Source organism: Schistocerca americana, chromosome 7 (assembly GCF_021461395.2).
Source record: "Schistocerca americana isolate TAMUIC-IGC-003095 chromosome 7, iqSchAmer2.1, whole genome shotgun sequence".
Classification (NCBI taxonomy): Eukaryota; Metazoa; Arthropoda; class Insecta; order Orthoptera; family Acrididae; genus Schistocerca; species Schistocerca americana.
Window position 1 is genome coordinate 432,276,120 of NC_060125.1, and position 14,247 is coordinate 432,290,366.

Consider the following 14,247-nt stretch of genomic DNA (forward strand, 5'->3'; position numbering starts at 1 on the left):
CTCCATCCTCCCAGTTTGACATCACCCTCATTGCCACTCGCACACCTTTGTTGGCCACTTTAGAAATGTACATCTAAATGGAGGTTGACACCCATTCAGCTGAGTGGCCCTCCACTGCTGCTCTAGCGCCTGAAGGCAGGTAACCCTCTCGACACTCCTTAAATTCAGCACACCCTCAACCAGGAGCTAGAGCTCTGGACAAAAATAAAAACTAAAGCACATAGTGACTTGGCCTCACTATTGTGAAATTACAGTTCCCTAATCTTTCCGCTGCATCAGGCACTGGCTGAAAATGAGATAACATAAATGGCTCACTTCACAACTGTTCTGTGCAAAAGATACTATGTCTTTTGACGGCTTAGCTATCCGGAGTTGTCGGCCGCGGTGGCCGTGCCGTTCTAGGCGCTTTAGTTCGGAACCGTGAGACTGCTACGGTCGCAGGTTCGAATCCTGCCTCGGGCATGGATGTGTGTGATGTCCTTAGGCTAGTTAGGTTTAAGTAGTTCTACGTTCTATGGGACTGATGACCTCAGATGTTAAGTCCCATAGCGCTCAGAGCCATTTGAACCATATCCGAAGTTCCCACTTCCGTCACTTTCATTTCTAGCCAAACCCTAAACATGCAATGAATTTCAACGAAATCTGTGACTACGATTAGGTGTGGTCGCCTTGTAAGCTATATTTCATTTAGAGTGGAGACCGTAACTGCTGTTCCTGAAGAACGATGAAAATATGCTGTTGCATTCTGAAACACAATGACCTAGTACACAACATTTTCTGCTCCAGAATTTCCATAAATTTCAGATGAAGCCATTGACCGCGCACCCCGTACAATGCAGTTGTTCCCTCTCTGTGATTAACGATATTATTATGCTGATGCAAAACAGGTCCAGATCCGTAATGTTGCAACAGGGGAAACATTATGCTTGTAGAGCATAAATTTGAAGGCAGGTAACGTTCAAAATCTCTGTTCAGACAATAACTGAATATTACTCAGCCTGGGGACCATCCCGCTTAGGATTGATGGAGAAAATAGAGGAAGACCAGGAGTAGTGCGTGAATCTTTAGTAAACTCGAAATTTTCATGGAGAAGCTCGGCGACATTCAGTAGCAGACGTTACAAAATGGTTCAAATGGCTCTGAGCACTATGGGACTCAACTTCTGTGGTCATAAGTCCCCTAGAACTCAGAACTACTTAAACCTAACTAACCTAAGGACATCACACACATCCATGCCCGAGGCAGGATTCGAACCTGCGACCGTAGCGGTCGTGCGGTTCCAGACTGTAGCGCCTTTAACCACTCGGCCACTCCGGCCGGCCTCAGCAGACGTTACAGCAAAGGCGTTCTGCATCACTGCTGAAGGTCGGAGAGCTCTAACTGGAAGAATCAACCGAATATAATTAAGGACCAGAAAACGTAGCTGGACAACGTATAACGCTTCCTCAATCACCTGTACGTATATTTAGAGCTATCGTCAGTATCCGGAAACATTTTAGATTCAGCTGAGGGATATCGTCGGATATCAGTCTCAATATTATAGCTTCATCGTGCATTTTACGAATTACAACTCTAATCTTTCCTAATGCTGATACTGACATCCATGAGACAAGATTATGACACAGTTATTGTTCCACATCATGGGAAATCTTGCGTTTGTTCCACCTTTTTCTGTTTCCTGGGCAGCTGGTTGATCATGAAATGTCATATCCTGAGGAAGGATATCTTTGTCTGCTCCATACTTGAGTCGCTCCAGCAAAAGCTCGGCGATCTATTCACATTAATTTCTGCGACCTACAAGAGCGGTGGTTGTATGTTGTGAGTCCCTGATTCAGTCCGAATGTGCCACAATTGCATGGTTTTTAATTTAGATCTTTCCACTACACTGATTTCTCAGCTATTATAATATCTGGAGGTATTCTCTTAGCACCGTTGTTGTCACGGGCACTCCAGAAATTATAATAGTTGGGAAATCAGTGTAGTGGATAGACCGAAATTAAAAACCATGCAATTGTGCCACATTCGGACTGAATCAGTTTTATCACTTTATTCGCTCTGAGGGAAACTGCACTTACAATTTGGTCCGAAATGATGCTTGTCTGTGATCCTTTGCACAGAATGGCATCACACAGAAGTCCTCCGGTACAATTCTCGGACGATTTTGGCCACAAGGAATATATAGGGCATTTTAAAGCCTAAGTGAAACTTTTACAAGCTGCAGGGATTATTTTCAGAAGAATCAATACTAGTTCTTCAACGGAAAATCATGTCAGGTACATTCGCAAACTGGAGATGCTAAATTCATGTAGGGTACATTCGCAAACTTGAGATGCTTCACAAAAAACTACGCTACTGCAACGATGGTTGTTACGCTGAAGTGAGAAACGAAACCCAGTAGTCTCTGTTGTGTACACAACGCTGTATAACACTGTTTACAATTGATTGTAGATTGGTTGATTTAAAGAGTGGGGAAGGGACCAAACTCCTAGGTCATCGATCCCTACTGATTGCTGAAGACGCAACATGGCTCATTAATGAATCTGACAGATATGTTCTTACATATGGTGTGGAATGACTTAAAGTCAGTAAAGCTGAAGGGACGTACACAGAACTTTTCGCAATTGGTTTCATCCTAATCTGATTAAATTTATGATCAAGGATGGAAATTTAGGATAAACTTGGTCGTTCAAGCTGTGTTTATTCGGGATTCCAGTAAACGTTATTATTCCTAACACGTTTGTCTACAAATGCTATTTCTCAACATAAACTCCGTCCGTGAGACGGATTTACTCCGCCTTCGGAGGGCCTGTACACCCATGTGCTACGGTTGATATCGGAACCAACGTCTTGCTCCATTAATGACCTCATTATTATCCACGTACTGTTTCTCGTTTACTGTATCCTTCAGTAGGTCAAACAGATCGGAATGTGGGAGAACCGGGTCGTAGGGTGGATGAGGAAGAACAGTACAATACAGTTTCGTGAGCTCTTCTCGGGTGTATAGACCTGTATGTGGCCTTGGGTTGTCGTGCTGATGGACAAGTCCGTTTGTATCGGTCGATGACCTTGAATGAGAACTTCCGCAAGTTGTCCTTGGAGTAAATCAATAGACTGACCGGGGGGAGCCTTACACACTGCAAATAATAGTCGCTCCCTACACAAATCGAAATCGCCGATGCTGGTAGACGGAACGCACAAGTCCCCTTGTGGCAGGGGAGAACGCACTCAAATGATCGAATCCTTTCGGTGAGGATACACGGTGCTGACATGGTTTTAATACGGAGCTGACTCCAAGAGATGTCCACATCAAGACCATTATCGGAATTTTTTAAATTTTTTACTAATCAGGTCACTCAGTCCCAATACGTCAAGGCAAATATTAGAATCGTAACGTTGTTGGGGATCATACAGTAAGCGATTTCTGAACATTGTAGGGCCACTAATTGCTTATCTGGTTGCAACAAGCGAATGTATTGTTAGTGTTTAGCGCTTTTCTGTGAACAGTAGCTGTTGCTTAGCCAACATCTGAACTATCCCAACTTCCATAAAGAATCTCTTACACATTCGCCTTTCGAAGCAACAAGTCCTTCTGCACAGAATTGAGACTGACTGCAGTCTTCACAGAAGGGCTGAGGGTCCCCTAAGAACATGATTCTTTAGGATCCAGCTCTTTTTCTTTGGAAGAGAACCAATGCAAGACAACAATGCCTTTAAAAGTATCGCTGTCTTCCTCACCTCGTACCTACAGGGAGACAATTATTAAACTGTAACTTCTGAACGGTTTGCGTTTGGACGTTCAAATTACACACTTGGCCGCTGGGTATGACGGGAATTAGCATGCGCAGTATGGTTTTGTTTAGCGACAAAGTCCACTTCCAACAGGATGGGTTCGTCGATATGAAAAATTGGCGCATTTGGGGAACTGAGAGTCCGCGTCTCTTTCATCCTCAACGATCCACTGTGTGCTGTGCAATGTCCACGCACGGAATAATCGGTGCGTTATTCCTTGATGGCACGGGGACTACCGAATGGTACGTGGAGGTTTTGAAAGATGATTTCATCCCCATTATCTAAATCAACCCTGTTTGCAACATTATTTGGTTCATGCAAGACGGAGCTCGATCCCATCGAAGCAGGACAGTGTTTTATGTCCTGGACGATCACTCTGATGGCCGCATTCTGGCTCTAGGGTGCCCAGAGGCCATTGGCGTGGGCCTTGATTGGCCGCTATATTCTCCGGATGTGAACGCATACGAATTCTTTTGTGGGGGTATATTAAAGGCAAGGTGTACACCAATAGCCCTCAAACCATTGCTGAGCTGGAAACAGCCATTCAGGAGGTAATCGACAGCTTCGATACTGCGACACTTCAGCGGATCACGAAGAAATTTTGCTATTCCTCTGCGCCACATCATGGCCACTTATCAGCAGGCACGTCGAACAAGTCATAACCTAAATCCGAATACCTGTAGTGACGTTTTTTCTCTGCCTCGTATGACTGGATGTTGTGTGATGTCCATAGGTTAGTTAGCTTTAAGTAGTTCTAAGTTCTAGGGGACTGATGACCATAGATATTAAGTCCCATAGTGCTCAGAGCCATTTGAACCATTGTTTACATTTCGAATAAAATGTGTGCACACCGTAGTTTCTAACTGCTATGTTTCTTTTTTCATATAGTTCAATCATTGTCACCCTGAACATCCTTCATTTCACGAGAAATGCATTGCTAAATCCTGCTGGCAATGTCCATTAGCTTGCTCTTTTGATGTGCAAGTTCGTGTAGTTGGGAGTCATTGTCAAAGACAATGTGTGACCTATGAACCAAAGATTTAAGGGCAAGCGGCTTGTGTACGGTATGGGAGACAGAGGAAATGTAAATATGGATACGTCAGCTTTAGTGTGTGATACACTGCAATGTCAACTTTATCGCAAACTAGAACGTTCTGAAACGGGACGCATCCAAATTTTTATATCTTGTAAGCGAACTGAATACTTTCGTGGATGGAATTCAAATGGAATTCAAAAGGAATTCGTCCTTCCCATGAAGGCCTATCAAAGACTTTTCGTTCACGTACCGGCAGAAGATCGATGTTTCAAAACGTTAGAATCGTTTTGTGAAATTATTGGGCAATTGCGGATAATGAAGGTGCTAAAGTTTCTTTGTATGTAATAATCTTACAGCTACAACGACCCAGTCGTTATACAATCGTTGTTTGCCGTCAGTTAAATCTCTGCCTTTCTTCCTCGTCCTTGACCGGGATGCGGTACTGATCGGGTGATGGAATTTAACCGTCTCGCATAAGGATTCCGGTTGATGCTAATCATTTACTGTTATAGAAAAAGCTTTTCCTTAGTAATCAGATTTCACAGAATGGTATATGCTACTGTCGTTAATTGGCCTATCTGATGAGCAATTTAATTAAACCGTGGACAATTCCGTGCAACCAAGTAGAGTTTCAGAAAAGTTTCTTCACATCCACAGACGAATCTTTTCAGAGTTGAAGCCTCGCGACTCGCCTGTACACGGCAGCTCGCCAACGACTAGCGGACGACTACTACTACCCGTAGCACTAAACAAAATGGCTCTGAGCACTATAGGACTTTTCTACTCAGGTCATCAGTCCCCTAGAACTTAGAACTACTTAAACCTAACCAACCTAAGGACATCGTACACGTTCATGCCCGAGGCAGGATTCGAACCTGCGATCGGACCCGTCGCGCAGTTCCAGACTGTAGCTACTAGAACCGCTCAGCCACTAACTCAGTGTTCGGGCAACAGATAAGAGTTTTACTTACTCTCACACCAGTGGCAAGCGCTATTGCTCGCTAGGCTTAAACACGTACAGAGATATTCAGCTGAGCTACGAGAAGATAATCCTTTAAACTTGAGTTTCCCAAGTATCGCAATAAATATCGTAAAGTTACGCATGTTGTGAGTAAACTTTCCTATAAGTGAGTTGAACAATGAAGATAAATATTTAGTGAATAAATAAGTTGGAGAGCTAATGGTTCTTACGACGATTTCAATGCACCGCTTCTTGCAGCTTTCAAATATTCAAGAAAAACATTTTTGACGCCAAAGCTGCCATATATTTCCAGGCTTTCTAGTTGTACGGGCTTGACCATTCTCATAAGCCACTTTAAGATATCTGTTATAGGCCGCGTAGGTAATACTATTAGATGCTCATATTTGCTTGCCTTATCAACTTTACGATGTCCATAGAATCTCGAAAGTACCATACTTTACAGTTCTCAGATTTTTATAACTGCCGGCCGGAGTGGCCGAGTGGTTCTAGGCGCTACAGTCTGGAACCGCACGACCGCTACGGTTGCAGGTTCGAATCCTGCCTCGGGCATGGATGTGTGTGATGTCCTTAGGTTAGGTTTGTTAGGTTTAAGTAGTTCTAAGTTCTAGGGGACTGATGACCTCAGAAGTTTAGTCCCATAGTGCTCAGAGACTTTTTTTTTATAGCTGCCACTGAAAGCAAAGAATAATCTAATAAGATAGCAGTAATCTTTACCAGCTAGTTTGTGGAATCTCTATCATTCTTTCTGTACGCATCACCACATAATGAAGTATTCATATCCTGTTTACAGACATCCTTTAACAATAGAATGGGTGCGTTACATTTATCAGAATGTCGGACAACAGTGTAAGTATCCCCAAAAACAGAAAAAGTTCTCCTCTTAATTCTTTGTAAAAGTTGTTTCATAAGGGCGATGCAGAATCATTGTCTGCTTAATTTACTTCTATTATTGGCCTATATTGTACACAGCGTCTCATAGAAGAACGCCGTGCAGTAAACACATGTGCACCTAAAGAGCATCTTAAGTATATTCCGAGCAACACATTCTCTGACACAAGGAAGATGAGGCAGATGTTTTTAGACCAACTACCTTTTGACGTTACGTGGCTGTCCTATCCCCGAGTAACTACGATAAGGAAACGGACAGTGAGTGTACGTAACACGCTACCTGCAGCATTTCCTGATGACCCCACATACTCATACGCCACTGTTAGTTGCTATGTATCGGAGGCTTCCTGAAGCATACTCCTTTATGAGTCTGAATATGGAGCGATAAAGTATTGACATTAATGTAACTACCGGTGATTAAGCTGTATCCAGCCGTAAAAAGTAAATTTCTCCCGCCAACAGTGTTTTGTGACTTAACGTTGTTGACCAAACTGGACATAATATATGTTTCAGAAACAGTTAGTTGGCAGCATTCATTAGATGCAGGTGCATTGGTGCGTATTATTGGTTAGCGTGAATGTGCACCTTTCTCGAGATTGTGTTCGGTTCAACCATTCGCTCGCTTATGTTGAATACCTGAATTTTCGGTGTGGAGCAATTAATTATATAACCTTAAACGTGACGGATACCGCAGCTGTGATGTAGCATGTAGTTTTTGTGGTTTCGTACCGCCTTTTGTTGTTATTTGTATATATTTCTTGTATGGCGATACAGTTTCGGTCCTAGACCGAAACCAAACATGTAGAGTGGAAGCATTAAATACACAATGTATTAGCATCAGTTAAAAATTAAGCACAAAGAAAGTCTGATCTCAAGATACGCTAGGAAAATTATAACTTACTTCACAGAAGATTGTCATTCGTAAATTATGCCTTACAAGCTTTTGTTTATATTTATTTAACGTTCATTGCAGAGCCGTAGATACCACAGCAATTGCTATACTCTTGGACATGTAGAGCCGCAATATGAAAAACATTGTACAACCGTGTAATAAGTCATAGCAATCTCATCATGATTTCGTAATTTTCATTCTTCAGCTGTAAAAGCACAGTTTTAAACGTATAAATGCTCCAATGGTGAGTTGTAGAGCTTAACTTTATTTTAATTTTATTTTAATTTTTTAATGTTTAGAATTTTATTATAATATTTTACATTTTAATATTTTAATTTCATTTCATGTTCATATCACAAAATAACACCCATTGTGCACCATATATGTTCGCTGACTGCATCAACTTCGTGTATCTCTGTATACGTGGCGTAAGATCTCTGCAAGAACTGTTTGATAGTGACGCACTCCCATAATAATCGAGCCGAAAACAACAAGTTTATGACAGTTAAAAACAGTCATAAGCGCTAGGAGGATGAACTGTAATTAAATTTAAATAGGGGCAAAGACCAGTATGGCATATTGTATCATTGGCAACATTCTGCTAAGTAACTTTTAATTTCCTTGCTTGTTTTCGGATTTGACATACTTTGTGTTTACCTCTTAACTGATGTTACTGTATTTTGTACATGATACTTCTATTTCAGGTACCTGATGATGGTCTAGGGCCAAAATTGTACAGTAGTACAACAAATTAGTATAAAATTACGTCTGAAGGTGTTACGAAGTAATTTATGGTGGGATGTTCATGAAAAGCACAAACTGTTTAAAAGATGCACCGAATTCCCAATTTTGAAGATATACCAATGGAATTTTGCAACATAGTTTACATGTGTTTCAAACATCTACTGTTAGATTCCTTGAGTTACTGACATTTAACTTAATTATGTAGAGTAGTTTACAAATATTATTTCTTAAAAATAATATTTGTACCTTTTTCTCAGAAATTATCCCAGAGATTTTTACACAATATTATCTGTCAAATCTCTTTGCATACAACGAGCTTCTTTTACGAGCTTTTGTGAATATATCGAATAGGAGATTTTCATTAATTTTTTAATAACAGTTCTTTAAGTGTTAAATAAAATTCATACAAAATTCCAGTCGCCTTGTCGCATACCTCAGCTTACACTTAGAACTTCAAAATTAACCTACGATACAACATTTATTGGGTTTATTGAAAAAAGTGAACAAATTTTCATAATTTAGCTCTCATGGACTCTGAGAAAAAAGATAACCTTTAAAAAAAGGCCGGCCGGTGTGGCCGAGCGGTTCTACAAGCTACAGTCTCGAGCCGCGCGACCGCTACGGTCGCAGGTTCGAATCCTGCTTCCGGCATGGATGTGTGTGATGTCCTTAGGTTAGTTAGGTTTAAGTAGTTCTATGTTCTAGGGGACTGATGACACCAGAAGTTAAGTCCCACAGTGCTCTGAGCCATTTTTTTTTTAAACGTAAGTTTCAGAAAATGCAGTTCAGGGTTCAGTCTAAAGTTTTGCTTGTGTCACCTCTCCACAAGACCCAAGATTTGTACTCAGGGTCCTCTGTCCCTTCAAGGCTTCTCTTATAGTTTACCGACTACAGAGAAGTGCCGCAAATCAATTTTTCTCAAGACTTCTTGAGTGAAATTTCCTTTCTTAAAGCCCATTCCTTCCAATACCTTCATTCTTCTTACGTTCTCATCATTAAATGCAAGAACTAACCATAAGTTGTAATTCTGACAACTGTAGTAGATGCAGATCTGGATATAGGGCATCGTTTCCTTATGAGTGAATTTAGAGACTTGCTTGGATTCTGAATTTTGCTACGAATACACGTATTTTAGAAGTCCAGGATCGTCGAGAAACCTGTAAGTGTGCTTGACAACATCCAAGATAGAATTTGAAAGCCTCACATTTTAATGTAGGAATTTTTCCCTGTGATACTAGATGTGTACAGAAGGTAAAGTGGCATAGATGATATATGATATGTTCATCTATTGACACCATATGAAAATATATATCTCATACTGCACTTTTCATGTCACTTGCACTGGGTAGGTTATGCCCGACAGCATTTCCATTACTCACTTGCGTATATCTCCACCAGTAGCACAATGGCACAGGGGAAAAAAGGAGTTGCTTCTTCATAAATAAAGCAGCTGGTTTCTCACTGCTTCAGAACAGAGTCACTGATGATCTATAAAACGAAAGAGTATATATTACAGCCTTCTAGATGTATCTCATGCAATTTTACTTGAGAGTTATCCCCGGAACAGTTGTTCACCGAGCTAATATTGAAGTGGTGTTTCAAAAAGTAGGCGTGGCATCAATAAACATTACATCTTCTGATTCTCAGTTACTTATTCAGTTAATAATGACTGTCCTGTTAGCATAGTAGAGAAATGATAGTACAGGGAAGATGTGTTTACAGCTTGCTGTAGAACAGTCGGTCCGTTGTTAATATGTAATTTACGGACAAATTAGTGTTCTTCTCAATTTCATTTAACCTCTCTTACCCGTTCCTGCCCAATTAGATTAGATTCTTATCCAAGACTTACGTGCAGGACGTACCTGAGTCAGTTTGTGTGTGCCGATACAACTCGTTATAAATAAAAGTGTAACCTGTAGTGCTTCTGTTTCGTGATATAATATAACATGATCACTGTCATCGACTTCAACACAAAACTGTCATTTTGCAAAAGCCAGTGGTCTAACAGTGTAAGTTTTAGCACCTTATAAATGAGTTTTGTCTAGGTTTGGCGACCAGCCTTCGTTTCCACCCCTTATTATTGGCTAATTAACCTGCATACAACAACAATTTTATAACCAAAACATGTCCCTATACTGAACGGCAACGCATTGGCACAGCCTCGGAAAACAATGGTCGTTTCCCGTAAAACTGGAAGCAAGTACGACGAAGTTCCAGCGAAAACTTTGTGTTAGAATTTGCACAATTGCATGTTCGAAATTTAATGTCTCTTCCGTAAGGACATGAAAAACTGAAACTTCCGGGAGCAAGTACAAAGGAAGTAATTTTTTTGGCATATGAACGACGTTCTTTGAAAGAAACGCTCGTAACCAGAAAAGAAAGAAAGCATTGGTGTGTTTAGAGAAGGAAACAGAAAACATCCTTAGAAGAAAAAAACTGCTACCAACTGAAAAGTAATAATAAATGATAGGACGAAGAATATCGAGATATATAATGTATATTGTCGAGGATAGACTCCCTACTAGACTATGGTGTCAAGAGTTGTACTGTCATATCAGGTTAAAATAATGAGTGATTCCATAAAGACAACTCTGTTGTATTAAGGTGGTATTAATGGTACTGGTTACGTTCTATGTTGCAGATATTTGTTGGATTCGAGAGAAGAAATATCCTCAGAATTAAAGGAAATATGAAGGTGATTTTCTTGATTAAGGCTATTTTTATTTTTATTTGCTGTACAGTTTGAATGGTGCAGTGGTATTAGATGTTACTTTCCGATGTCAGGTGATGCGACGGATGATAACATCATAATATGTTAACTGGTTTCTTCTTCTTAACTCAGTTTGGCCTGTTCACAGTTGTAAAGAATGAATGAAATTCTAGTTTGTCACTTATCTTGTTGGCTGGTGTTCGCCTTGTTTAAAAAGAAAAAAGTTATGTTGTTGCTTAGAATATTCCTACACTACTGGCCTTAAAAATTGCTACACCAAGAGGAAACGCATATGATAAAGGGGAATTCATTGGACAAATATATTATACTAGAACTGACATGTGATTACATTTTCACGCAATTTGGGTGCATAAATCCTGAGAAATCAGTACCCAGAACAACCACCTCTGGCCATAACAACGGCCTTGATAAGCCTGGGCATTGAGTCAAACATAGCTTGGATGACATGTACAGGTACAGCTGCCCAAGCAGCTTCAACACGATACCACAGTTCATCAAGAGTAGTGACTGGCGTATTGTTACGAACCAGTTGCTCGGCCACCATTGACAAACGTTTCCAATTGGTGAGAGATCTGGACAATGTGCTGGCCATGGCAGCAGTCGAACATTTTCTCTATTCAGAAAGGCACGTACAGGACCTGCAACATGCGGTCGTGCATTATCCTGCTGAAATGTGGGGTTTCGCAGGGATCAAATGAAGGGGAGAGCCAGGGGTCGTAACACATCTGAAATGTAACGTCCACTGTTCAAAGCGCCGTCAATGCGAACAAGAGGTGTCCGAGACGTGTAACCCATGGCTCCCCATACCATCACGCCGGGTGATACGCCAGTATGGCGATGACGAATACACGCTTCCAATGTGCGTTCAACGCGATGTCGCCAAACACGGATGTCAACATCATGATGCTGTAAACAGAACCTGGATTCATCCGAAAAAATGACGTTTTGCCATTCGTGCATCCAGGTTAGTTGTCGAGTACACCATCGCAGGCGCTCCTGTCAGTGATGCTGCGTAAAGGGTAACCGCAGCCATGGTACCGGAGCTGATAGTCCATGCTGCTGCAAACGTCGTCGAACTGTTCGTGCAGATGGTTGTTGTCTTGCAAACGTCCCCATATGTTGACTCAGGGATCGAGACGTGGCTGCACGATCCGTTATAGCCATACAGGTAAGATGCCTGTCATCTCGACTACTAGTGATATGAGGCCGTTGGAATCCAGCACGGCGTTCCGTATTACCCTCCTGAAGCCACTGATTCCATATTCTGCTAACAGTCATTGGATCTCGACCGACGCGAGCAGCAATGTCGCGATACGATAAACCGCAATCGCGATAGGCTACAATCCGACCTTTATGAAAATCGGAAACTTAATGGTACGCATTTCTCCTCCTTACACGATGCATCACAATAAGGTTTCACCAGGCAACGCCGGTCAACTGCTGTTTCTGTATGAGAAATCGGTTGGAAACTTTCCTCATGCCAGCACGTTGTACGTGTTGCCACCGGCGCCGACCTTGTGTGAATGCTCTGAAAAGCTAATGATGTGCATATCGCAGCTTCTTCTTCTGTCGGTTAAATTTCGCATCTGTAGCACGTCATCTTCGTGGTGTAGCAATTTTAATGGCCAATAGTGTATTATATTTATTCTCTGTTTCGCTTATCTTTTTCCAACCTCGTTATGAATTCGCCGCTATTTTCTCTGGTATTCTGTCGCTTTCCAACAGTGTAATATGTTTTTCGAAATTACTCGCCAGTGTAGTACCTGCTTTCACAATGACACTTAATAGTGTGATGATGGCCTCATTAGGTCGAAACCTGTTCCAGAAAAAGAAAAATGCTGCAGAACACCCACAGTTTTAGTTTTGTTTGACTTAATATTACATTTTCACTTTCGCCTAGATCCACAAAAGGTTTCTTTTCAAAAGAACCATTGAATTTAAAATGGTACTGGTTTTACATGCATACTCGCACGAAAGTCACATACGCTTCATAATTCTACTTGTGATCAATGTTTTCTTTTCTTTCAATGATGTTCTGTTGGCAATCCAGATAATACACGAGAAACATCCGAACGATAGTCTCGTCTCGTAATTTAGCAAACGTGCCTGGGGTTGACGCACTGACTGCAGTTGCTGCGAGGCAACGCAGTTCACTCAAGGAGAGGCACGTGAGTCGAGTCTTTTACACATCTGCACCATAAAACTATTACCACATATGTGTGCAAAAATTAAGGACGGAAGCAAATTTCACACGCTGTATCGTTGTCAAGGAACAACGCTCCATAAAGTTGGGCCATATACAGAAGATTAAAGTGCAAAAGGAAACTGAAAGAAATACGCAATGAGACGAACAAGAAAAGATATTCATTACTCTGAAATCAACATGATTTACGCTGGTCCCCTGGCCATGACAGAACACGGGATACTGTTCTCAATAGGGTGTGTAACGACCACGGCCAGCAATAAATGCTGCGGAAAATGCTCCATTCCTGGCCACGGTAAGACTTCCTTGGTCTGAGGCACCCAGGCGGGACACCAGCACGGTTGATAACTACTGAGCCGGCCGCGGTGGCCGTGCGGTTCTAGGCGCTCCAGTCCGGAGCCGCGCTGCTGCTACGGTCGCAGGTTCGAATCCTGCCTCGGGCATGGGTGTGTGTGATGTCCGTAGGTTAGTTAGGTTCAAGTAGTTCTAAGTTCTAGGGGACTGATGACCACAGCAGTTGAGTCCCATAGTGCTCAGAGCCATTTGAACCATTTGATAACTGCTGAATGGTCGTCAGTGCATGTAGACGTCCTACGATATGTCTCCCCGATGTATCCACACGTGTTCGATGAGATTTATGTTTTGGGAGGGAGGAGAGGACGTCAGTCACGCCAATCTTTTCGCTTCCGTGAGATAAACACTCTCTCCAAGAGCCCCTCTACCTGCGCAGTTGATGCGGTGGCGCATTTCATCCACAAAAAAGTTGTCAGGGCCGCATGAAACTATGAAAGGACTTATATGCAGAAAGAGTACAGTGTCAAAATAATGTTGCGCACTGATTTTATCGTGTTCAAATAATTGGAGGTCTGTACGCTCATGCAACGTTTCGTCTCCCCACACAAACACCTGGAGCACCAGAACGATCATTATCAACAACTTTCCTGGATGCATTGCGTATTCCCATCTTTAGCCATGTGAGGGT

General features: G+C 41.8%; 1 protein-coding gene across 1 annotated transcript in view; it reads left to right on the plus strand.

Moving 5' to 3' along the window:
* Positions 1–14,247, plus strand: part of LOC124622584 (neuropeptides capa receptor-like) — a 1,063,621-nt gene that overhangs the window by 1,035,212 nt on the left and 14,162 nt on the right. Inside the window, exon 7 of the mRNA XM_047148332.1 lies at positions 10,973–11,026. Within this exon, the coding sequence (XP_047004288.1) occupies positions 10,973–11,024 (52 nt within the window). The 3' untranslated portion in view covers positions 11,025–11,026. The remainder of the gene's footprint in view (positions 1–10,972; positions 11,027–14,247) is intronic.